The 26,692-nt window shown below is 23.8% G+C and overlaps 1 protein-coding gene across 1 annotated transcript in view; it reads left to right on the forward strand.

The window, feature by feature from the left end:
* The first annotated feature begins 17,573 nt into the window (after positions 1–17,573).
* The window catches only part of LOC132924166 (putative fatty acyl-CoA reductase CG5065), a 50,805-nt gene continuing 41,686 nt past the window's right edge, over positions 17,574–26,692 (forward strand). The window contains exon 1 of the mRNA XM_060988308.1: positions 17,574–18,187. Within this exon, the coding sequence (XP_060844291.1) occupies positions 18,171–18,187 (17 nt within the window). The 5' untranslated portion in view covers positions 17,574–18,170. The remainder of the gene's footprint in view (positions 18,188–26,692) is intronic.

Below are 26,692 nucleotides of genomic sequence, written 5' to 3' on the forward strand. Positions count from 1 at the left end.
TATACAGATAAATGGTAACACAACAATAAAATATTAAAGGTATAATTTCATAAATTATAATAACCTTAATAATATATTATAGGTATGCTATGTCTTTGAAAAAATGATTAAAACTATTGTTGTATTAAGAGCAATGTATAAAATATACATTATAAAATGTTTTTATAAAAATTGAAAACATATAAGGTATTTACTAAAAAAAAACGTTTTTTTATGCATTGATTAATAATTAAATTAATTTTTAATACATCTTTCACAGTAACCTACTTAATGACGATAAGGTATACCCCATATATAGGTATTATAGGTACCATTTCTATTATACAGCATCGCTACTTCGTTTTTTATTATTATGTATGTGTTCTGTAACAAAACGTATAAATATTGATTAATGAATAAAGCGTAATTTATACATAATATACATTCTACTATTATATGAAGACACATTAATACGTGGTAATCTAAACAAATAAACTTGGTGGTATAATAAGAAATGACACATCGTATATATATTTTATAAAGCTGGGTGATATGACTTCCTCTTAATTGCAACTGCAGTGTTGTAAAGTATCTATTTTCAAACCATACAACCGGTAATCAATTAATAAGTTCAGCCTTAAATATTCAAATTGATTATTTTAAATAGAGTTAATTAATAATAATATCAAATATTTTACTATAATTATTAGTTAAGTAGATAGTATACATGTTGTTGAATGCTCTTATAATTTTAAAAATGATCTTCAATTCTTGAATACTCCTTTCTTAATGATCATTAGTATTCATAATAGTATAATACTACCATATATTTAACTTAAGAGTAATATTTTTGTTTTAAATAATTCGCTTGTATATATTACATATATATAATACATTTTAAATCGACAAGTAGGTAAATAGATATTTTTAAATACTAACGAATACAAAATAAAAGTTTTTACGCGATGCTATTACCTAGGATATACTATAAAGTAGGGTAAATTTTTCTTATTTTTAAAATTTTTAAAACCGACACGATGAAGGATCTTTCAAATGTTATGATAAAATATATGATTTGCCTTTTTTTCGCATTTTCACTCATCTGAAATTAAGGTTAAATATAGTATTACTCTATAATTAAATTAAAATAACTTTGTTAATTTTATTTTAAATACTTAATAAATTAGTCAAATATATTTTTAATTTTACCAGTCTTAACAGAGCATATTATCTAAATACGCCATACCTTACGTATGTGCACCAGAATCAATACAGTTTTTCGACATGGACATAATCGACAAACCCGAATACCGACGAATTAATCTAACTTAATATTATACTAGATTTACAATGACGAAATTATTAGGTTTTTCGGAAATACCATCGTAATCAGTACGAAATGGTGCATTGTACATATTTTATAATAATTATTTTCTATATATCTATATTCTATATATAATGAAAGTGAACACTTCAAGATAAGTGAAAAATGTGACTTAAACCTACTCGCAATGCAAAGATACGTAGCGAATATTATACAATCAAATCAAAAATCGGTTTAGTTCACCCGTCTTGCACCAACAACCTATATTTAATTCGTATAATATTATACTTAGTAATCCATTTAACTGATTAAAACAATTATTGTCCGTCATTCAAAAAAAATATTATTGAATTATTTAAAAAAAATGTATTTAATTTATTTTATTATAATACTATATTTACCTACTATACACAGCTAGTAAATTATAATTCTATACTATTTGTTTTTTCCTTAACGGTTTTTTAATTTTTTTGATGGAAACTTTTGTTTTTATTTTATTATCAAGAGTAGAATAATATTATATAGTAATGTATACCAATTGAACATTGGATAAATGTTTTATTGAGCTTTTTAAGTTTAAATAACTGATGTAATGGAACACGCGTTCTCGGGATATTCCTAGCCACTCGATTCCTATTATCAAACCTTTAAATACCGATTAATAAAAAATAATTCATTAAAGTACATAATCGTTTTCAAAAAACTGATAAGCTTTTGATTGTGAAATCATTGAAATGTATGAAAAATCACTACGATAGAAAAAAAACTTAATATTATACCTACATTTTGGTAAAAATGAAGAATTATGTATTATATGTACCATTTTAAAGTTTAATCTTCCTATATTTTCTATATAGATATGTAAAAAAAATATAGCAACAGAAAAAATGTGTTGGCACTTCAATAGATTACTCCGTATTATAAATAGGTACCTATATAATATGTCCATTTACGATTATTGGCTGGGCCACCGTCTACATCGCCATGTTAATATGTTATATATTATATAACAAACGTTTGACCGATAATAATTATCAGTGTAGGTCAAGTTTTAATAATGGTTCTAAATCTACAGTACCAGAGAATAAATTCTAAAAATCTCAGGAGGATTCTTTTTTTAATAACTTTTATTTTATAGAGATGTAATAACCTATAAGTAGTAATCAAATATATTTTTATTGTTGAAATACTTTCTATACCAATGAAAAAAGAATAGAAGTAATCATAAAACAAAATAATAATATAATATAATATTTTAATATAAATTAAATGTGAATAAAATACCAATTAAACAAGTACCTAAATTATAATTTTAATTCAATACGTTCTGGCCTTTATGATTTTTCATAAATTCGCTATTTGTAGTCTAATTATTGTTCTCTTCGACGAACTCAAGTTTCATTAATTTATTAATGGTTTTTAAATTTACAAGTAAATAAAGAATTATAGATAGTGATATTTTTAAATTAAAATATGCTCGTGTCTTACTAGTTATTATATATGAATAAAGATAAGATAAGTTTTACAAAAGCGTTCGATGAGTTTCGGTTTCAATGTTTCATCCTCAGAGTATTATAATATTATATGTATAATCTTTATCTTTAAGGGTCATTTTTGGTTTTAAATTGAATCTAATTAGTATTTAGAGTAAAAAAAATGAAAAAAATGTCGGTACTTTTAAAAAAATCAAGAAAAACAAAAATGAGAATTTTTACGTAAAACCCAATTTTGACACAATCAGTTTTGCTTTATTGTTGTGATTAAAAAGTGAATAGTAGGACTTGAATTGAGTAAATACTAAATAACTTAAAAATTAAATAAAAGATTCTTTAAAAAGTTTTTTTTCTGGAATTTACAATAAAAAATTTAGAGCTTTGTTATATTAATTTTTTATGAGTGAAGTTCAAATTTTGTGGATATTTTCAAATGTAAAACAACAATGAAATTTATCATTAAGCAATTTATATTATTTTATTTTAATTTGAAAAATATTAATTCTAATTTCACTTTTACAATAATTATAATTTTCTACATACAAAGCCATTTAAAATATACTACTCTTTCAAGTTCATATGCATTACATTTTTTTAATATTTATTTCAAATTCAAAATTTTAAATTGTATAATATTTACACAAAAAAAGACATTAGTAATTTTATTGAAATATAAAAAAATATTCACAGGGATTTAAAACATCGCTATTTCGTATATTTATTTACACAATATTTCCAAACATTTAGAATTATTTTAAGCCATTTAAATGACGAATCTATTTACATTATTCTAATTTCTAAGGACCTAAAAGTTAAGAATAATTCCTATAGTATATTATATAATAATATAGTAATAATTATTTAATATAGCCATATAAGTGATTTGTGTTTAGAAAAATTTAGTTCAAGTTACTGTATAGGTACTGCCGAAAAATAGAAAAATAAATTTATTAGTAATATTTGCACTCAGAATCTTTTTTTGTATATGCAATAAAATCGTTGAATTCAAATTTAATACCTTGTGACCTATTCAGTAATTTCCTTGTTTTTTCGTTACTATTCTTTATTATTTTTTATGATTCTTTAGATATTATTCATGACAGCTACGAATACAAATTTTACAAAAATTTTAATTTTGCCACTGGTGATGCGATATGATAGCAAACCAGTATCAACATTTGAATAGACTTAGCTATAATAATATTGTAGATATAACTAACTTATAATTTATTATTATTGTGATTTTATTTTTTTAAATTTATTTTAAATTGGAGAATATGTTAAGAATCACTGGCTAGATATATTAGGACATAATTTTCAAATATTGATATTTAGATATACTGCAACAGCAAATTAGACTTAATACTATTAAAATGTATACATACATAGTCTATACTCAGTTTAATACAATGTATGAATTTAAGTTTTTATGAGAAGGTACAACCTCAATACCTCATTAATATTACCTACTATCGTAGTAGCAGTCAGTCACGCGTTTATATTTTGTTGTCGGTATAGACGTATTTTTTTCGCTCCATAATTTTTTTGATGACTTTGTAATATTAGGAAACGAATCAGTTTTATTATTTTGCTTACAAATGTAATGGAAAAATTTATTTTACAGGGAAATTAAAATTAATTAATACAAATCAAACTTTAACTAAGAGATCAAAATTTTAAAACAAACCAGTAATAATTATTCGTAAATCGCAATGCACTAACTAATGCATTCACGTGTAATAATAATAGTTACATGGACTTTTAAAACGTCGTGTGATCATTATTATGTGTAACACTTTTTCTATTTTACAACAAACCAATATTTAAATTTGGAAAAAAAGTAGTCAAATAAAATGTAAGGTAATACAAATTTGGTCATCACGAAAGGATAGAAAATGTTATTAAAATGTTTGTCTTATTCGTATTAAGTGTATGGCATGTTTATATTATAACAGATTCCTACTGTTTACGAAATATTAGACATCGTCGGGTTATATAAAGTTTCCAATCCAAAAAACACTAAAACATATATATATATACAGTTTACATTATTACATGTATAATAGAATATTAGAAATAATTACAATAATATACAATATAGATATCGATATAATATTTTATAATCGTAGAAAGTAATTATTTCCACTTGTCTGAGGTCGAGTGTACTTCGTAAAAGGCACCCAATAACATTTTGTTTGAAAATATTTACAACGTATAATTACTAAATACGATAAATTGTTTATCAATTGTGAATGTATATACATAAATTATTGGGCATTGCACAATTGCTGTACATAGTATACATACAATATAGTCAATGTATGTTATACACGTTTGAATATACGATTGTAATTTGAATACACAGATCTAGGTTAAGTCCATCTTAGAGCTTATGTTATCCAAACGTACCTATACATAAATATGTCAAGTTACGAACGCGATAAAAAACAAATATATATGTATATTGTATATAATATATTTGAAACGGAAGGGTTGGTTAAAAATGCAAAATAAATATAAGAATACGAGAAAAACAAGCGCTGTACCAATGCACGATAATTAAAGCGGAAGAAAATTATATTCAAACTTGAACGTAAAAGCTCAGAAGTAAAAATAGTAATTAACGTTAGCTGGATATCAATGTATATTTTTAGTTTATAATAAATTGCATTATTTAAAAACAATAATGAGCCATTCGTATGTATCTAGAATGTGTCTACGGTGACCAGCCATTAGTGATATAACAACACGAATAAAATGGAATTTTTATGTACATAAAAAAAAAAAAATAACAAACGTGTAAATTTCGTAAAATTAATTATATAACATTACTGGCTCGTGAATGCTTTTTGAGATTAACCTACAATATTAATTTATGTGTGTGTATTGGATTCAATAACTGTTTAAACGTATTTATTAGCAGTTTTTACATTTTAATTATTATTATTTAAAGCACTTAATATAAAATATATTTTATCTCGACATATTTTTCACATTACACTTATGACAAGAATTACCAATGTGTAAGATTTATCTATGGAATTTAGAGAATGTGTTTAAAAGAATGCAGCGAATTCATCCGTATATCTACTCAGTATTATAGTAATTTTCATAAGTATACATGTATACCTACATCTTTCAGTCCTCGAGTTTCTTTTAATGAGATACAGTGATGAAAGACTGATGATTATTTTTTTAGCATACTATTTTACACGTAGCCCGTAGAGCGCAGCACATTTGGATCAGGAATAAATATCTATAAAATGTATGATTCATAAATCATAATACAATAAAGTATGAATGATCAACAATGTTGTGATTTTACTATTGCTGTATATAGCCATTTGTTTTACAAAAATACTATTTAAATTAAATATTTAAATATTATATTATGTTGAGATATAGTTATTGGCTTATTGCGAATAAAATACAAAAATCTCGTGAGACATTATTTTAAGCTTAACACTATTTAATCATTTATATTCATTATTTGAAATACAGTAGGCATGGTAGTGCATGACAAAAAATACTATACAAATATAATTTAAGTAAATTCTTCGATAAAAAAAACAACAGTAACATTAATATCCTAGGGTTTACCCAATTTACTACAATTTGTCATAGTTACACAGATCGGTAATAATAGTATTGTACGAAATGATTTTGCTTGTTAGACTTCAATGACTTCAATACTTCATTAATATAATTTTCAGAATAAATATATTCTTGCCTAATATTTGCAGTAGGTAAACTACGGCTGACAGTTCTATACGTAGTTTAATGACACGTACCTATATAAATATTGTGTCTGAATAAATATTGCAAATTATAGAGGGCGGACATATTTTATACATTATACATAACTAATAGTAACTACATAAGCAATAATCTATTATATGAATATACTCCGATCAAAAAAATTCCACGAATAATAATAATAGTAGTACAATATAATTGAGATTCTAATTGTAGGTACCTATATTTAGATTATTTAAAAACAATGGATTTCAAGCGGTCGTACACATAAAATAATAAATTAAGCAATATGCATTCTTCATTAACAATAATCGAATTAGATTTATTATTACTGACCCACATAATAGTGTGTCGCTTACCACTTTCAGTTCATAATATTGTCGTACTTCGTGCACTTGGCCCTGGTTTGGTTTAAACGGGTCGTAATACAATACGTGGGTCATATTATTTTTGTTAGTTCGCGTTTATACATAATTAGCGTCTCCATGGTAGAATAACAAAATATCCATGTGTGTATTATTATTATTAAACTGATCGAATTTCAAAGGTGTGGACTATGGACTTACCTACACATAATTACGTGTAAGTCAAAACTATGTTAAACATAAAAATTTAAACAAAAATTTAAGCGGTCCCCAGAACCACGTATAATTAAACAGTTTATTTATCAGACAATTACTACCATTCTTGAACGTATTACAAACATTAAAATATGACATGTTAAAACCATAACAATATTTTTTAACGCTGAAAAAATATCTTTAAAAGTGTATAAAATACTGCTCAATACTAGTTTAGAAAAGTATTATTATAAACTGAAAACGTTAAACATTTTTTTTTTAAATTTAACAATTTAACATAAGTTCATTAAATTGTATGACAGAAGAGACAAAATCTGATGATAGGTATTATATGCATAATAGTCTGATTTCGTCATTAATTATAGACTATTTATAGATAATATAATTTGATATGTATAGTATAGTAAATTTTGTGTAATACTGTAATGTAACTACTTCGTTATTGCGTAGATTACTGTAATGAATTTGTTAAATTTGAATTTAATGATAAATAATATAATGTTTTGTACAAAATAACGATTCTTAGCGCGATTTATATTATTGTTCAATGTATTCTTTTTTGGTAGTATAACTAGTATAGCATGTTGAACTTTAATTTTAACTATTTCCAAAAACATCGCATATTACATATTATATTATTAATTATTGAAAAATTATAATCCACTTATAAATCAATTAATACCACATACCTTAAAGTCTTAAAAGTATGCAATTAAGTTATCGTAGTATAAATAGTTAGAAATGAAATATTTAACTAAATATATTTATTATATAGTAATTAGTATATTTTTGCAGAATATTTAAGATCTTAAAAACTCGTTAAAGACTCAATTAAACTAATAGAAACTGCACGAAGTAAAATATGTGAAGTTCGTGATACAAATAGCACTGATATTAACAAAAAATGTGCAGTTATTTAAAAAAAAAATAAAGGTTTTCATATTCTTACGAAAATTTCTAAAGTATTATCCGGTGATGTATCCACGTTAGAAGGTATCCCAGAATATTTAACAAGCAACGACTTGTTGTATTATAAATATGCACCTATTATATCCATTGATGTAGAACGTTCTTTTTCACGCTACAAAAATTTGTTAACGGACAATCGACGCTCAATGCTGTTTGAAAATTTATCCAAATCATTAATTTGTTCAATGCAATAAGATCAAGTAAAAATTAAAATGTTTATCATTTGATTAATGTTTTTGTTTAAATTATTATTTATTAATTATTAATTTATTATTTACATTTTTAATATTTTTTAATACCACACATTTTTATAAATCAATCATTGGCAATAATTGCATTATAGTATAATACATAAAAAATAATTAATCATTTAATAATTTTTACAATAACATTTTTTTTTTTAGAGCATATTTCAAGGGCATATTTTGGTAACTTTTAGGGTATAACTACATACATATTTTATAGATTTTTAGGGCATATAATTGTTGGCCTTAATTATTAGTATTTAAAGAATACTTCTGACTACTCAGTCCCGAACTCCAAAGCCCCCAAGATTTATCGGTAAAAACATCAAGGATTTTTATTGAAAAAATAGGCTACCAGCAATCATGATCTAAAATAATTTTGATAAAAAATGCAATCGAGAATTTAAACTTAAGATTTTTCGTTGAGGGTGTGTGACTATGTCAATTACAATATATATGAAAGTCTAGAAAATGATGTAGGTACCTCCGTTTAAAATGGAGTTAACGCAAACGAATTGCGTCGCAAGATCTTTTTTTCATACGAATTGCATCCCGATAATAATTAACAACTACACTAATTATTGCGTTCAATATTTACATTATTTTTCTTCCCATTTAATACAAAATTAGGATTGTTATTAATAAAAAAACTGTTTAAATATCTAATGTAATCAAAAATTGAGTTTTAAACTATTATAAAAAATGTATGTAACTTTACACTATTCTTATTTTTTATAGATATAAAATTAAAACTAAGTATTAAAAGTAATTAAACATTTAATTTTAAAATACTAAAATTTTGTTTAAAGCCTTAAAGTATTCATAAAATTGTTTAGGCTTGATCATGAAACTAGAAATTTTAATACAAAATTTCACATACCTATATAATTCTTATAATAATTTAAAAATGCATAGATGAAATGGATAGTTTTTAATTTTAAAATTGCGTCAAAATCCATTTTTTTTCAAAATTTGCTTTTGCATAACAATTCCTCTTCTATTTTTCTCGACTACATATTTTGAAAAGTATTGGATTTATTTTATTTTTGATCCCTCAAAGAACCAACTAAATCCAATTATCTAGCAGAAAACATCTTCAAAATTGAAGTATTTTTCAGTTTCTAAAAGTGATACCGGACCAATGAAAAACAGAACTTAAGAATAATTTATACAAATACTTTTGCTCATATAACTTAAAACACTGAATTAATGTTATATAGTAGCCTATAGTTTATATGCATTGTCATTAGTCGCAAAAGTATACTATAATATAATAGTATGTACCTACTGTAGTGTATAAATCTGCAGTTATAAGTTATTATAATATTTATAAATTTTTGATTTATGTGGTTGAATTAATTTAAAAACATATTTGCATATTACAGAAAAATGAGAAAAATTATACAATAGGTAATTTATGGGGTATTACATTAAATAAAGATTTTCATGTACATGTATAAAATAAATTTCTGGGGATCAAAATTATATATAAAAGAAATCCATATTGATGAATACAAATTAATGATTTTTTGTTTGGTATAAATATATTAATTGTATAATTTAAATTTTGATTGTTACAATCTGTTTCATAATATAAAATATGCATTCATCGTCTATATAAAAAAAAAGTTACAGTTATTGTGCTTTGTGATACAAATTCGAATAGATTAGGTTAAGTAGCTAACGTTTATATTTTATTAAAACATTTTTAATTTGTAAAATATATGTTTAAAATATTAATTGTATTTTATTGAAAATGTTTAATTAAAATAAAACAATAGTTAAAAATTGTATATCCCGATGTACATTGTACATATTTGAATTACTTAAATGATCAATATTTATTTTTATTTTATAGTAATTGGTTTGATGTAATGACCATAACATTTTTAAATATCTTTTAAATTTATCAGATTTTGATCAGAATGATTGGTTTTACGATGCATTTTTTTTAGTATTTATTTATGATTTGTGATTTCATTTTTTAGCAGAAAATATAATTAAGTTCAATCTCTGACAAATGACTGTGGTTCTGATAGAAAATTTGTTATAGTTGATACTAAAGTCACTTAAAGATTGGGGGACAAAAGTGTTCAAATACATTTATTAGTAGACAATTTTTTATTATTTATTTTAATAATTAGGAAAAACTAACAAAATACAGCTAGAAATTGAATTAACTATACGAAACACAAATTTTAAAATAGTTGTTTTGTTACGGTACTTTTAACTTTTATACATTAGTAAAAATCCTGAAATTTTATCAGCTATAAGTAAGATAGTTATAGATCATATAGATCATATACGCATTAAATTCAATTATTATCTTATTATTTATTTTCAAAGATTGGTTAAAATCAATAACATAATGGAAAATTGATTAATTTACACTTTTTTTTGCAATACAATTTATAGTATTATTTTATCTCATTGATTCTGAGCGAAGCAAAGAATGTATTGATTTTACAATGATGTGTGCTTTTATTTCTTTTTATCTTTGTATCTTAAGACACTTTTTTAGTAGAAAAAAAGCTCTGTTCATCTACTACTTTGAGGTAGTTTTCTGGTAGTAAATTGGATGTAGTTTATACTTTAATGGGCCAAAAAGAGAAATTTCTCATTGTTTTTTTTTTTAAATAATTGAAGAAAGATATATGAACATTTGTTAAAATGTTAATATTATTATTAAAATAATTGCTAAGCAATCTAAGTTATATTTTCTTCGCTCGAAATTGTTTTAGCCGTATGTGATGACTATGATTTATCATAGAATTCTAATTTAACACTTTATTCATAAGTAACTTATTACTCATTGATGAGAAATACTCAATCGCCATACACTGTACAGCAAACCTACTGTACCTAACCTATTTGATGCCTTTTAAAAATTTTCGTACTAATTAAAGTTGAACGAATTTTTATACAAGGACTATTAGTGTTAAAGTTATTTTATTAGGTGTAATATATTATTGGACCTAATATCGTATTATAAAATGGAAACTTCAGTATTAGTATTGGTTAATAGTTAGCACTAATGGTTTGGAATTTTACCAGAAAAATACGATGGGATGTAAAAAGGATATTATTATATTTTGGCTACTATACTAGAAAGGTAGACAGATGACGATTAACGTTTGGATATTTATAACACATTCTTTAGTTGTAAATAAGAATCTTAAAAAATAATTAATACGTTTGAAAATTCAACTGGAAAATACATCTGCAGAGAAAATATCTATATATTTACCATAATTTGTATTATTTTAATTAAAAAATTTTATTCTTGCAATATTATTTATTTCTGTAATTTTTTACTGATGGTGGAGCAAAATTAGAATTTTACGATTGCATATAGCTAACATCAAAAAGAAAATAAACAACTAATGAAAAGATGATTGATTGAATTATATCTTATATTTTAACAGGAAATATATTATATATTTATCAATTTATTTATTTTATTGAATTTTGTATAAAAATATAATATAATATTTTATAGTAGACCAGATATTTTTTTCTCCGCTGAACGTTAAGAACTAATTAAAATTATTTTTATATACGCAACACTTATATAAATTAAATGTATACTGATTATTCTATTAACAGTAAGCTCATTGTCTCACTCATTATCTCTAAAAGTATAACCGTTTTTAGAATATTTTCCTTACATAATATAAATTGTAGATGAACAAAGCAGTGGACCAACATTTTTTAGGATACATGTGCATGCTACTCCATTCCACTCATCTGAAATTTAAATACTTATAAGTTATAAAGTTATAACTAATTATATTTAACTACTCGTTTGATGTAGATTGAAAATGTAAAAAAGTTCTTAAAAAAAATATTTTGATTTGAAGTATGAAATTAAAAATGTATAGTGTAATCAAAAAGTATAGTCTTAACACATTGTATTTGAGGTACAAATATAAAAAAATATTTTTAAAAACCTTAAAACTTTTCAGTATAATTTATTATTAAAACAATTATCCTGTATAATACGTATATATTTTATGCAGATAAATTATTTAGTTCCAGCATTACCAAACTTTTATTTTACCGGACCCCTTAATAAAAATAAAAAACAATAATTAATAATAATAATTGAAATGTTTTATTTTCTTAACTAAAGGTACGTATTTTTATGATTTAAAATTGACTTAATAAGATAAATAAATTGATAAATATATAACTAGTATAATTAGTAAAAAGAATTCATAGTGATGGGTGGTGGTGGTGTTGTTTCTTTAATACTTATTACTTAACCGGGTTTATTAGGATATAACATATTATAATTTATAGTTGTATTCGTAAATTTGATTCTAATTGTACCTAATCGCTTTCAATATTTATTATTAGTATACACCACACACGTTAATAGAATGAGCATTTAATTATTCTTATTGAATATATAAAATTCCTTATAGATTTCTTATAAGTTATAAGTAATACGCTTGATTAAAATCATTTAATAATTAAAATATTTAATTTTTATAACCATAAATTTGTTAAAATTAAAAGTAACTTATTTATATTAAAAATTTTATCTATATAGATATGGTATATATTATAAATTATATTTAATTCAAAGTTTCAATAATTTTCTTTATATAATATGATGTTTTTATATACATATAAAAAACAGAGGATCGTTAATTATATATATCATTTAAGTTTTGTATTATGTAATTAGATTTGTTTTAACAAACAAAAAAAAAATTACGTCAATATATCCAATAAACTTTTTAAAGTATTTTTATTATGTAAGTATTAAAAGAAAAACTAAAAATCGTCCAAGATTAATCTTAAGACAAACTTTTGTTACGAATTACAATTATTAATCGAATAGATACGCACGATGTCTACTAAACTATTTTTTCGCTATTAAAACGTTTGATATAATATTATGGTTGATATTTTAAAAATTTTATTTAGTTTATATTTTGATAGAAATTAAAGCTAGTCACATTTTATGAATGTTAAACATTTAAAATGTTTTATTACTAGTTACATTATTCAGTTTTACATAATATGCAATTTAAAGCATATTAGGTAGATAGTACAAAATAATGTGTAAAAACTAGAGTTAAATTTTAGTTTAAATTATTTTCATATGATACAAAATAAATATCGGTACATATTCATAATATGCATTTATGTTAACATTTTTCACATATGTGTATAAATATATTTACAACTCTATACCTGAGAAGTATTATTTAGACAAAAAATACGTTGTCACTTTTTTTTAAATATTTTTTAAAAACAATTTTAAATTAATATTTAATTATATTAGGTCGTAGCCAGTAAGTAATTGTAGTTTTTCTCAATATTGAACTATATTATAATGTTTTATAGATTAAATAGCTTATACGAATTGTAACATGTGTAATGTGTATTTTATTTAATTGCATTACTGTAAGATTTTATCAATTAAACACATCATTTAACAGTTCAAAATATTTATATTTTATACATTTCTAATGGTATTAAATGTATAGCTATTTTAAATAATAACGCGTTGAATTAAAAACGGCAAAGTACAATATAGGGATTGTTTTCAAGTGACCGTTAAAACAAAATCATAATAATAATAAAAATCCATTTACCATGTCAGCAATAATGGCTGAGTAGGTACGTTTTATAACTGTATATTATGCACCATTTATTTTGATAATAAATACTATGGTTGTATTTGATTTTGTTTACGGTCAACATTCATTAAAAAGCACAATCATTTTATATCAATCTGTTGAAAATATGTTCGATAATATTCCCGCCGTTGTACCTATTACACTCAATTTATGCTAGTGACTGTGGTGTGGAAAATGTTATGCAAATTTTTAATTTTTTTAGTTAAATTATTGTAGACCGTAGGTTTTCGTTTTATATAATAATATGTACTACGCTATAGTATGTGATGGACATAATTCAAATACATGAGCTGTATGTTGTATGTACTATGTACTATGTAGGTGGGTACTTAACATTTTGAAACATAAAGAAAATATTTAATGAATATGAATGTATACTACTGTTACGAGTATATAACAATTTATACTTTAGTTTAATTTAAATTCCGATCAAAGTAAAAATGTTTATTTTTGATCGTTTACATTTATATATTTAATTTTTATATTATTCAAATTAAATAACAATATAACTATTAAGACAGTGAGCAAATTACAAATTACAATTTTATCATAATAATGATATTGTTTGAAAATTCATTAGTAATAATGAGTACCTATTTAGTTAAACAGTGGACATAAAAGCAAACTACATAATAAAAATAATAGTAACTTTTAGATTCCTTCTTTTGTCTTGTTTTAATAAAATAATAAGTACATACATACAATATCAATAACGTTAAGTGGAGTCAGTGGAGACGATAGTTTACCTAACTAGTTAATTTTATTATTAAAAGCTATAATAGTATAATTTATTTATTTAGTAAACCAACGTATACTATATGTATGTGTAATGTATATAATTATAAAAAAAATAATTTTTATTATGTGATAAACTGATAAGTGATAAGACATTTTTACAATTAAGTACCTATTATAATTTATACATTTTTAAAGATAGGTTATTGATTATTGAAATATTGAATAACATAAAACCACCTATTTATCTTATTTTTGTATCTTTAAATAATTAATATAAAAATATATAATAATATAATTTATACATAATATAAAATATAATATAATAACTAATATAACGTATTAACGTCCTATTATTTATTCCGCGGCAGAAACACAGAAAAAACAATGATTATTAATTACTATAGTTATTTTGAACATCCGAAGATAAAATAAGGTAAACTCTTACATAAAATATCGTTATTACTTATATAATTAAAAATGTATTTTATATTTAATTCTCTAAGAAATATTTTGATCATGTCAAAGCAAAACTTGCAATTTGTCGCCATCATCCACGAAATGTCTAAAGAATCGTTTTTACTGTCAAACAGTGTCAAAATAAGTGAATAATGGAAAATAGAAATAAGAACGTGAGAATTTTCCTGGAAAGTATTTCCTTCGTGTTTGTTTAACCGAGCAGAATAATAATTATTTTTGTTCGGAGAAAAATGTATTTTTGGACTGATTTATGTAAAGTTCAACGTTTATATTGTAGAAAATACCGCGAGGGTAGGTAAATATTTATTTCTGTTTATTCTTTAGAAAAGAAAACGAATTCTTTATTTTGATTATTAGCTCGGTTAACTGTTAAAAAATCCTTTCATTCTCACACCCTTTTACAACAGGCGATTAGGTATATAATAATCGAGAAAAATGGATTCTATGTGCAATGTGCAATATATATCTTATATTTAACTAATACGTACATAATATATACCTATTATACATTTTAATTGGAGCTGTCTGCTTTATATACACGTATTGTTAAAAATACATATTATTTGTTAACTGTGTGTTATTTTACATTGAATGTGTGTATTGTTCACATTTACCCTGTATGTACAGTGACTGATGTAAAAAATCGAATTAAAAATTGTTTTCTGTGACTACTTTAACCGGTACATTATGCTATTGACTTTCCAAATAAATATCATACTGTTTACAATGAAATATTATTTCACCATATGGCATATTATGCTGTACTTATATTATATTAAATATGGTGTAATATAAATGTTTTAGATGAATATTCAATACCTATTCAATATTATATTAAATATAATCGTTGTAGTGAAATTTATTTTAATAATTATTAATTTTTTCTTAACTTCCAAAACTTTACGAGTAATCTTAAAAATAAGTTTTTAACCGTTAATAATTGTGAAAGATTATACTTAAACATTATGGTAAGTTAACGTATATTTTTCGTATTACCAAGAGTTCAATTCATAGTATGAATTCTTAAATGTCCAGTGAGCTACGATCCAAAACGCCCAAAACAAATATACCTAATATTATATTTAAAAGACTACTTTTTTGCAGTTGTACGTGTATTTCACAAGGTATTATAGTATAAAGGTAATAACATTTTATTACTGTAAATTACGCGCTGGTTGAAAAAAAAATTTTAATTATTTTAACAATTTTGTACATTATATGTATAATTTGTTAATATTGAACACCCTACTATATTATACGAGATTTACAATTATTAAAGCCGAGTTAAGACTATTAGGGTCATAAGAAAATAGTATATACATAATTCTTGATTACATACTTATTTAAATGTTTATACTACGTTTTATCATAATAATCTCGCTTTTCAAAAATATGTGAAACTATACGCAAAAGAATATGATTTTTTTAATTAAATTTTAATATTGGTACTTACTTGTAATTTTTTTTTTTAATATTAATTAAGTAGGAACCCAATAATATAATTAGTTACATTAATTGTTTTTGATAATATGTTTTAGGTTATTTATTGTATTTGGTACCTATATTCTTTGATTTTTTTATATAAAATGCCCAGGTATCTGATAAAAAACTGCATGTAATATACTTTAGTGACATTTTAATTGAAAAAATTACATTATAATGGAAACAAATATTATTTTTTTAATTTAAAAATATCAACTGAATTTTAATGTATTGGATCTTCAGTCCAAAATTATTGCTTATTTTTGTCTTTCTCTTAATTTCGCAGTCCCGCCGATGACTAGATAATAAAATAGCGTATCATATCATACTAAATATTCAATCAAAAATTTGACTATTTGATTAAATATATACTCAATCATATATATAAATAAAATTATACAGGTAGGTAAATCATACCTCTCTCTACTTGATCTAAATTTATCGCGCGCTTTTTGTGAGCGCCAGTCGCTCTGGTACTGCAGTTGTAGCGTTGTCTCTGTCGTGTCGTTCGTATTTCACCGATTGTCCGGAACGCGACGACACCATATATCATCATCATATTATTATTATTGTTATTTTTTTCTGACAAAATAATGTTTATGCAAACATTTATAATCGCGTGAGGCCCACACATTCCTCGGTGTATTTGGTTCACGCACACACAAATGTATATAATATATATAAATATTATATACGTGTAGTAGTAATGATAATAATAATAATCCAATAATGCGCCTAGACAGACACGACGACCTATCATGGTGGTGGTGGCGTCGGACACAGTGACGGTGGGGATAGAGGGAAGAGGGGTCGTCTATTTCGTTATTAAACTACTGCGATACTGTAATACAGTCATGTATAATATTGTTATAATATTATGACGAAATCGTGAGCACGGGTTTAGCCGTCGACGAGGGTTTTCGCAGTGGCTACGCGGCGGTTATTGCGATTTTTCACATTCGCCGTCTCGCCGATCGGTGGTTGTCGCTGTCATCGTCGCATTAGTCCGCTGCTGCAGTCCGTGCATATTATATCATATTTTACCTCTTCCGTGGGACCCGAGTTCGAACTTAAGTCTGACTCTATGTAACATCCCTTCGTCATCATACACCTCTGTCAGAGTAACCCCTTAAAACGACCCGCATACCGAGTGACTTCCGATATTATAATATTATCATAGGAGTATATTATTATATACACCCATCGTATGCTTACGCGTTAAACTGCGCGTTGGTCTACTTTATATAGGTATATGTACCCGTAGTGAAAACTTACATTTGCTGCTGTCGTCTGACCGTATAACTGCAGTCACGTGCCTCACCGTCATACCTCGTGCATTCCGATCCGTGCTTCGAGTCAAATTTCAAACCATTTCACCGGCATGACGTCGACGAGAACGCGCAACAACAACACTTCTTAGTCGGTGACTTATATACTTACCACAATCATCGCGTTCATTTCAATATAAATATATGCCAGAGATTACCAGGTAAGAACTGTCTTTGACTAATTTACGGAATTTATTTGTTTTAAATGAGCGAACAAACTTAAGCTGTATCATTGTGCCTAATAAATATAATTATTAACACGTATACAACTTTTTTTTTTTAATAAAAACTATATGCACTAATTGAAATGAAAATAATTGCATGGCTATATTCCATACGATATATAAACATCCATTTTCATAAGTGTTATAATATTATAGTTGTAACTTATGTAGATTATTAAAATTATTGAAACGGTTTTATAATCAAAAATTTTAAGGGTGAAGCCTAATTGCGTGTGTTATAATTTGGGGTTAGTGTTTGAAATCTGATAATATTATTATATTCAGTATTAGATTTTTTTTTTAAACAAATATTTTAGAAATTTAGTGCATTAAAAGGTGTTGATAAATCTAGAAATTGATTTAATAATTCTTACAATTAAATATATTTAATTATGCCCGTAATATCATACAACTTAGTTCTTGCGTTATATATGTATGTTTGACATGCCACACAATCAGCACTTGTTAATATCGGATTTCGGGTTTAGTTCACCTCCATTAGTTCACAAGTTCGTTAATCGCTTTATTATAGGTTAGGTATAGTTAGATACTTATATATTATTATCATTATTGAGTCATATTGAACATATGGTTACAGTTTTATTTCATGGATAAATAATATAATTTTTTATTTATTTAGTTTAATAGTATTATAGTTTCCTACAGTCTACATATAATAACGAAAGAATATTGCAAAATTGTAAAACCATAACTATTTATGGATTGACTATGGTCTATGTTTAAATGGATAAAATGTTGTCAAGTCTATGTTTAATAAATATCAATAATAATAAAAAATAATTAATATAATTTAAAAAAATTTAAAAAAATTAAAAAAATTAAAATTATTGTACACAGGTTAATTAAAACCACAATGCGCTGTTTTATAATTTTTACTCTATTGTTTGAATCAGTTATATTGGATAAATCTTGTTTCATCTTGTGATATAATAATAATAATAATAAACTCGTGATTACATTGTTATATATATCTTGTATAAAAAAACAAAATGAAACTAATGTGTTATTTATAGTACAATAATTTTATATAAAAAGTTTTGATTAATTAGATGAATTTAAATTATTTTATCGTAAGTACAATGTTCCGTAGTAATCAGATATTTTTTAAATATACTCTGTAAACATTAAAATAATAACACAATTTATTGTTGTTTGAGAATATTTAGCTGTTATAAAAATAACAAACTTTTTTGAAATTGAAATAATGTAATTTAACAAATGAAAAATTCTTACCAACGTACAAATATAAATTAGCTCATTTTCATTACAAATATATATATTTTCCTAGAAATTAAAAATCGAGATTCTTAATTTAACAAAAACATACGCAATTTGTTTGGTGTATTTTTTCCATAAGACATTTTATTAATATAATAATCGATAACTACTGACTACTATCTGAATTTTATTTTTATATTATATTCTATATTCATTATTCAGTAATACTGATATAATATGCCTATATTACACCTTCATTATTTATAATGTGAAGTTTTTTTTAATAATTTGACATTGTTTGTATTTTGACTATAGATATGAAATACAATATAATTAACTAAATAAATGATGAATGATAATTTGGGTTTAATAATTTTTTTAAGCAAGATTGCTCATAAGTTTTTTACTAGAAATAAGTTATAAATTAAAAAGCTAGTTTAACTTACCACATTAATGTATTGTGTATTGCAAGTAGAGAAATAAATTACTAATTATAATATAAATACATTTTACCACCAGAATCATTTAAGTATAATATGATTTATGATTAATTTGTTGAACATGTCCATACAATGACTACCTGATGACGAGATACATTTAAAACTCACTATACAGCAAAGTGACTTTTCTGATATTTTATTGTTGTGGTTATCTGGAGTATGAAAATGTATAATTGAGCTGAACTTACACAACGCTAATTATACATGTTAAAAATTAAATTAAATTAAATGGAACATTTGAAAAATAATGGTATAAAATATAAATTATAAATTTTATATTTTTCATAAATGTTAAAGAAATTTTTCTATGTAATGTTGATGTATTCGAACTTGATATCAATTAATTGGAATCATCCTGCATTTAATTATTAATAAATAATTTATTATTTTAAAAACATTTAAATTTAAAACAACGTTATTAATTTGTCAATGTTTTCCTTTATTTAAGCTACCTAGATTAAATAGGTTAATTTTCTTGGATATATTTTGTAAACCAAACTAAGTAAAATGCATATTCGGAGTAAATTATGCACAAACAAGTTGTTTTCTAAGTAAAATTAATCAATTATATTTTAAATAAATATTTACAATTTAATCATTTTAGTGGTTATAATTGCTTTAGTTGTATAGTTGAGTGAACTTATTTTAACGCCCGTTTTAGACAGAATTTCAATGCTTCCGTGTCATTTATATTAGATTTCAAAATAATTACCCACCCTAGGTCGAGTAATAACACTTGAGAAAGGTAACTTTTATGGCTTCTTCATGTACGTAATAAATTAAGAATAAAACAAATTGATCCATTTATGAGGTAGAAATATTCTATGACCTGAAACAATAATAAAAAAGACTATTGTATAGAGATAATAAATATTTTTCCTAACTTGGGACTTGAGAGTTCCCCCACAAAGGCATGCAAAAACATTAATCAATGTGCAAGACTTATTTCCAAAAGTATCAATTTTCACGGAAAAATTAATTTTTAATTATTAAAATATAGAAATAAAAAATTCTTATCCTGTACCATGTATATAGGTTATCTATAATAAATAATAGAAAAACATTAAACACTTATTCTAAATTGTTAAATAATATCATACTTATACTTAATGTACTATAATTTAATTATATATAATATATACTATATCATTTAGACTTATAATTATTGACACAATGATACCTGATGTATCATTTGAATAACAATCTATATAATTTACAATAAAGCTGTAACCAGACGATTTTTTTGTCCTATACATACAAATTGATATAGTAATTATTTTAGATTTTGGACAAAGTAAAGAATTTATTATTTTTATAGTGCAGTTTATTATTATTATTATTTTCATTGTATATTTTTCAGAGAGCAGAAAGCTTAAAAAATTCACTGCCTAGTCTGTAGCAAATATAACCTTTTGTTCATTTACTTACCATAATAATAAAATACGTCCATCAATGATGTATTTTGAAACTGAGTAGAGCAAGTTGGTTTTGTAATAATTATGTGTTTTTTTGTGTCTGATGAAATTTTTTAGAGCAGAAAAACTGTTGAAATCCTAAAGGTTGAGAATGATTTTCGGTAATAAATTTGATTTATGTATAACAAATAAAAATGTTGGTACATTGTGAAAAAAACAAAATTATTTTCACTAAATCAGATTTTGATGTAATCGATTTATTTGTTAATATATTTATTCAGTGATCGACAACCGGCGGCCCTCGCAACTATTCTATATGGTCATATATATGGCTCCAGAATAACAATTAAATTGAATATTTTATATACATATTAAATAAAATACTGGCAATTTTTGTTAATACATTTGAGTATATGAATAAACTTAATATAAAACTAAAAGGTAAAAATAAACTTATTTTTATATATGGTCTTTAAAATCTTTTGAAGTAAAGTCGAAACTTTTATAGTTTCATTTTGAAGAAATGAACTAACACATTTTCTTGTTTGTAAAAATCTTTTTGAATTGTCGAAATTTTTATTTTCATCAACTAAATTTGTTGAATCTATTTTGACACTTCAATACAAATTTAATAATTGTTTTCGAGGTTTTAGATTATGTTCACAATATTTTCAATTACTCGCCAACCATTTAATATCGAAGTTGACGATGTTCCTGTTGAGCTTCAAATGGAAATAATACGTAAATTTGCAGCGCTAAGATGTTCTTAAAAACGCATTTAAACCATCGTATTTACATTTTCATGCTGAACTTACTTCATTATATTCAAAAATTAAAAATGTAGCTGCAAAATATTATTGTATGTTTGCCGTTTGGGTATATATATATTATATATGTGTGTGAACAGCTCGGCCTTTTCTCATATGAAAAAACAATTTATAACCCTTACCGATCACGTTGAACACATGAATCATATGATCATCTCCCTCAACCATATTATGCTTAGAGCGTGAAAAAGTAATTTTGATGAAGAAATCGAAAAAATAGTGAACAATATACGTTCAACAGTATATTTATCAAATATTCAAACAATTGTAATTGCATTATTTTCTAATTTGTAACTGTTAAATTGTTACATTTTTACATAATAATTATTAAACAATTTTAAAATAATACTAATCATTTTTAATCTTTAAATGTAGCCCCAAAGTTCCAAAAGGTTGTCAAAAACTATTTTTATTGATATATTTTTGATTATTGGAATTATGCCATATAGTTGATATTCGGGAGAGTAAAAAATTCGTCAGTATTTTGCATGTTAGTCTGATAGGCTTGATTCTAGTTTCATTTAATTTGTGATACTTATATTTGGGTTTCTGTTTTATCTTATAACCGAATATTTTATTTGGCTTAACTTGTTTTTGTGACTAACTCATATATTTAACCATAAAAAGTAGTGTTTTGTTTAATTTTTTATTTAATATCGATGTATGGAAGATACATGCATTGTATGTTAGGTGAATGCGTAAATGGATGGTTAAATTAGTTTTTATCTAAAATGTCGCAATTAATTATTCCAAAGAGCTCAGGTAACCTAATTAAAACTGTGTTATTATTTTTATTATTATTATTTTGCTTCTTCGACTTCGAGTTTATTTTGGATTTAGAGTGCTAGTCGTTGAAATTGAGTTTATTTTTTACATTTATTAGTATAGTGAGGCGAGTCAATTAGTACATTTTTGTTTTATTTTTTGCTTATATCTTTAATTGCCTGTAACTGAAGCAGCTGTCAAAATGAAGCATATCGTTGGGAATTTAAATGTTGATTATAATTTTTTACTTTAAATATTCCTACATCCTTGTGATTTTTAGTGGCCTCCATAATTATTTCCTGAAATTCTTTATAAGATTCAAATTTATTTTTGAAAATATTTGTAAATAGATTTGGTGGTTTTTTTTTAATTAGTACATTTAGTTCGGTGTTTATATTAAATGTATTTATCCACGGAGGCCTTATTGTCTTTTTTCTTTTTATTATTTGTGGTGTTTGGATAAAATTTTGATTTTTTTTTAATGTTTTTAAGGTTATATTGTTTAATGATGCGAGGTTATTTATTGATCTGGCTAGTCTTGCAGCATACAATAGTGATATCTCTGGTCTTTTTAAATCAGAGGTTGTTTTGCTTGCTATACTATAAATACTTTTAATGGAGCTAACTTTTGAATGTACCTAGGTTTAATCATTCAAATCTTTGTGTTGTGGTTCACGTCGATGCATTTTATTAAAGTGTTAGAAGCAGTGATGTATGTTATATTATCCAACTATATTAAGTTTAGCTTGTATTTCTGATTTAAATATTTTGTTTATTAAGCGATAGATGTTCATAATTTGACAATATTTAATATTCAAACTTTTAGTTGTTATTCAAAAATATTAATCATAGAGATTTGAAACTTTTTGGTATTATACAATAAATATTATTATTTTTTATAAACAAAGAAAAATTTTCAACAAATATTACAGTATTATACATATTAATAGATAATTTTCATAGATAACAACGAATTTATACGACAATTAATGTGGTTGAAGTCAAACATCAATTTGAATTAATTAATTAAATAATTACGAAGTATTAACAATGAATAAACCTCCTTTTACAATATGCTTTATCATCATAATTAATAGTTGTATCAAACTATTATACACATTTGTCTTACATTTTAGTACCTAATAAACAATTAATTAATTTTACAATTTTTAATTAACAATTAATTAACTAGGTAGGTATATATAATATATATTATATTATATTATATTATAACACATATCATGTATATTGATAAATACATAATGAATATTAGTAAATTATATCATAATACAGTTTAAATTATCGTCTAATATTAACTGTTTTGACATAAATAAAACATGGTGTAATCGATAGGTTTAAATAGTTAGTACATAGTTCGTATGGACGTAGTGGATTCTGTATAAACAATGTAATGATTGTAACATATTTTGAAATAGTATGTTTTGGTAAAATCGATAAATCCTCGTCAAATATCTTTTCCCGGACATTAATTTAATAGTCGTGTCAAGTAAATTATAGTAAAAACTGAAAGGCATTGATGTTTAAAAAAATGCACTTTATCGTTTTTCCGTATTGAACTTTATCAAAAATCGAATTTCAAAACCATTAAAACATTTTTCAAATTGTAAATGAATGTAAATAAATGTTAAATATGCAATCCTTTTTTACTTGGATACCTGTGGCCACCAGGATAATTTATTGGAAATGTAAACGTTTTCTTTTTATTTACATTACATATGATAGAAATTTTCAATAAAGTAAATTAAATGCAGTTCAGTGAGGTATATAATTATATTTTAATGCAGTAATCAAAAGGTTATATGAAAAAAATAACAAACAAAAAAATAAAGAAAATTTTCTCTGGTATCGAAATCACATCATAGAGAAATATACTTGAAATATAAAATTGCATATAAGTTACGTACCATTAGGCATTAAAATGCGTGTACAATTATTTTTACTGTAAGTTTTTTATGCAGTTCGCTTATAGTATTCTATTAAATATTTTTGGCCCAATTTATACTTTACGTTTTCCATTCTGATTTTGATGGTTTTGTAGTTTGTTGCCATATTTTATTATAATATCCCTGTCATACATTTAATCAATGTTGGCCTTTACGAATACTGTTTATAGAATTCTATGAATTATTACACAAAAGTAAATATGTAACAAGTAACCACTACACAGATATTTCGGGTGGGATTACATCAAAGAGCATAGTTTATTTGGAATGCACATATTGAATTAATTTAGATAATATAAATTCCAAACAAACCTAAATATAATTTAATATATTATTTTTGGTTTAAAGCGTGAGATGGTGATGAAATATTGAAATTATATTGATGTTATACTATTATTGTGGATGCACCTACTATTTTATCATTTAGTTTAAACGTCTAAATAATAAACTATTTTTTTTTTTTGTCAAATTAAACCTTTGAGGCTTATACAAAATTATTATAATTTTAAAAATACCTATTGATATTCAATATATTTATGTCTTTTATTCTTGTTAAATAAAATATCATGGATTATATTTATTGGATTATTATTGTTAATAATATGAGTAGGTGGGTTTATTATAAGTTGTTGAAACTAAAAATGTACTCTTTAAAAAACGAAGAAAATGAAGAAGTTCATAATACTTGTAGGTACATATATAAATATTTTAAATAAGTTTATAACTTTTAATTTTTTCATTATATCTGTGAAATGCTTAGGTAAATAATGAAAAAACTTTAGAAGTGTCTAGAGTTATTAATTTTTAATCAAAATATAAAAGAATTATAATAGGTTATGTTCATAACGGGAAAGCTATAAATTTCACATTTCTCCCAACATACTTTTTTTTTTTTTTAATTTTTCGATGTTTTCTTAAAAACAACAGTGAAATAATAAATTCTAGTTTTTTTTTTTTTTATAAAATAATTTATTGTTTAATTCACAGTCAATAAAATGATGAAATAAAAGTTTGGGACATTCCTTTTCTCATATTTACTAAGTGAATTGTTTTTAAAGTATATGCAGTTGCATTAAAATTTAAACACCGTAAATTTCTCATCTTGAAGACAATCTGGGATTGTCAGATTTATTTTATAGGATAAAAAACAATCTTTTACATCAATATATCTGATTATAAATACATTTACATATCAAACTGCAGTTAAAAAATATTTTGAAACTTGTTAAATAATTTCTAGAATCACCCGATTTATGAATAGTCGAGTAATTAGTTTTAATTAAAATATATATTAATATAAAATAATATTTTAATTAAATTCAGTAGTATAATAATTGTTTAAAATAAATTAATGAATACCTATCTAAGGAAAATAAATTTTTTAATTATATGAAATAACAAGGTCGGAAGTACATGTAAAAATTAAAATTAATTACAAAACACGTAATGATCGCAGTGTTTATACTTCTATGTATTTAATTAAAAAGTTCAGTGATTAATATTAATTAATCTGCCAATATTTTTATTTAAAATGTTTTATAAAATCATTCAATACTTAAAAAATTAATTAATTAAATTCATTTTTAGTGTTAGGTATAACTATTGTAATATTACTCTAGTCATGTTATCGGCTAATTTCAATGGTATAGACATTTTACTTGAAATTTGACTAATTTCGCATGTATCTATGTGTTTGTTTTGAAAATCAAACCTTAAGTTAATAAAACCATAG

Source organism: Rhopalosiphum padi, chromosome 3 (genome assembly GCF_020882245.1).
Source record: "Rhopalosiphum padi isolate XX-2018 chromosome 3, ASM2088224v1, whole genome shotgun sequence".
In the NCBI taxonomy this organism is placed as follows: domain Eukaryota; kingdom Metazoa; phylum Arthropoda; class Insecta; order Hemiptera; family Aphididae; genus Rhopalosiphum; species Rhopalosiphum padi.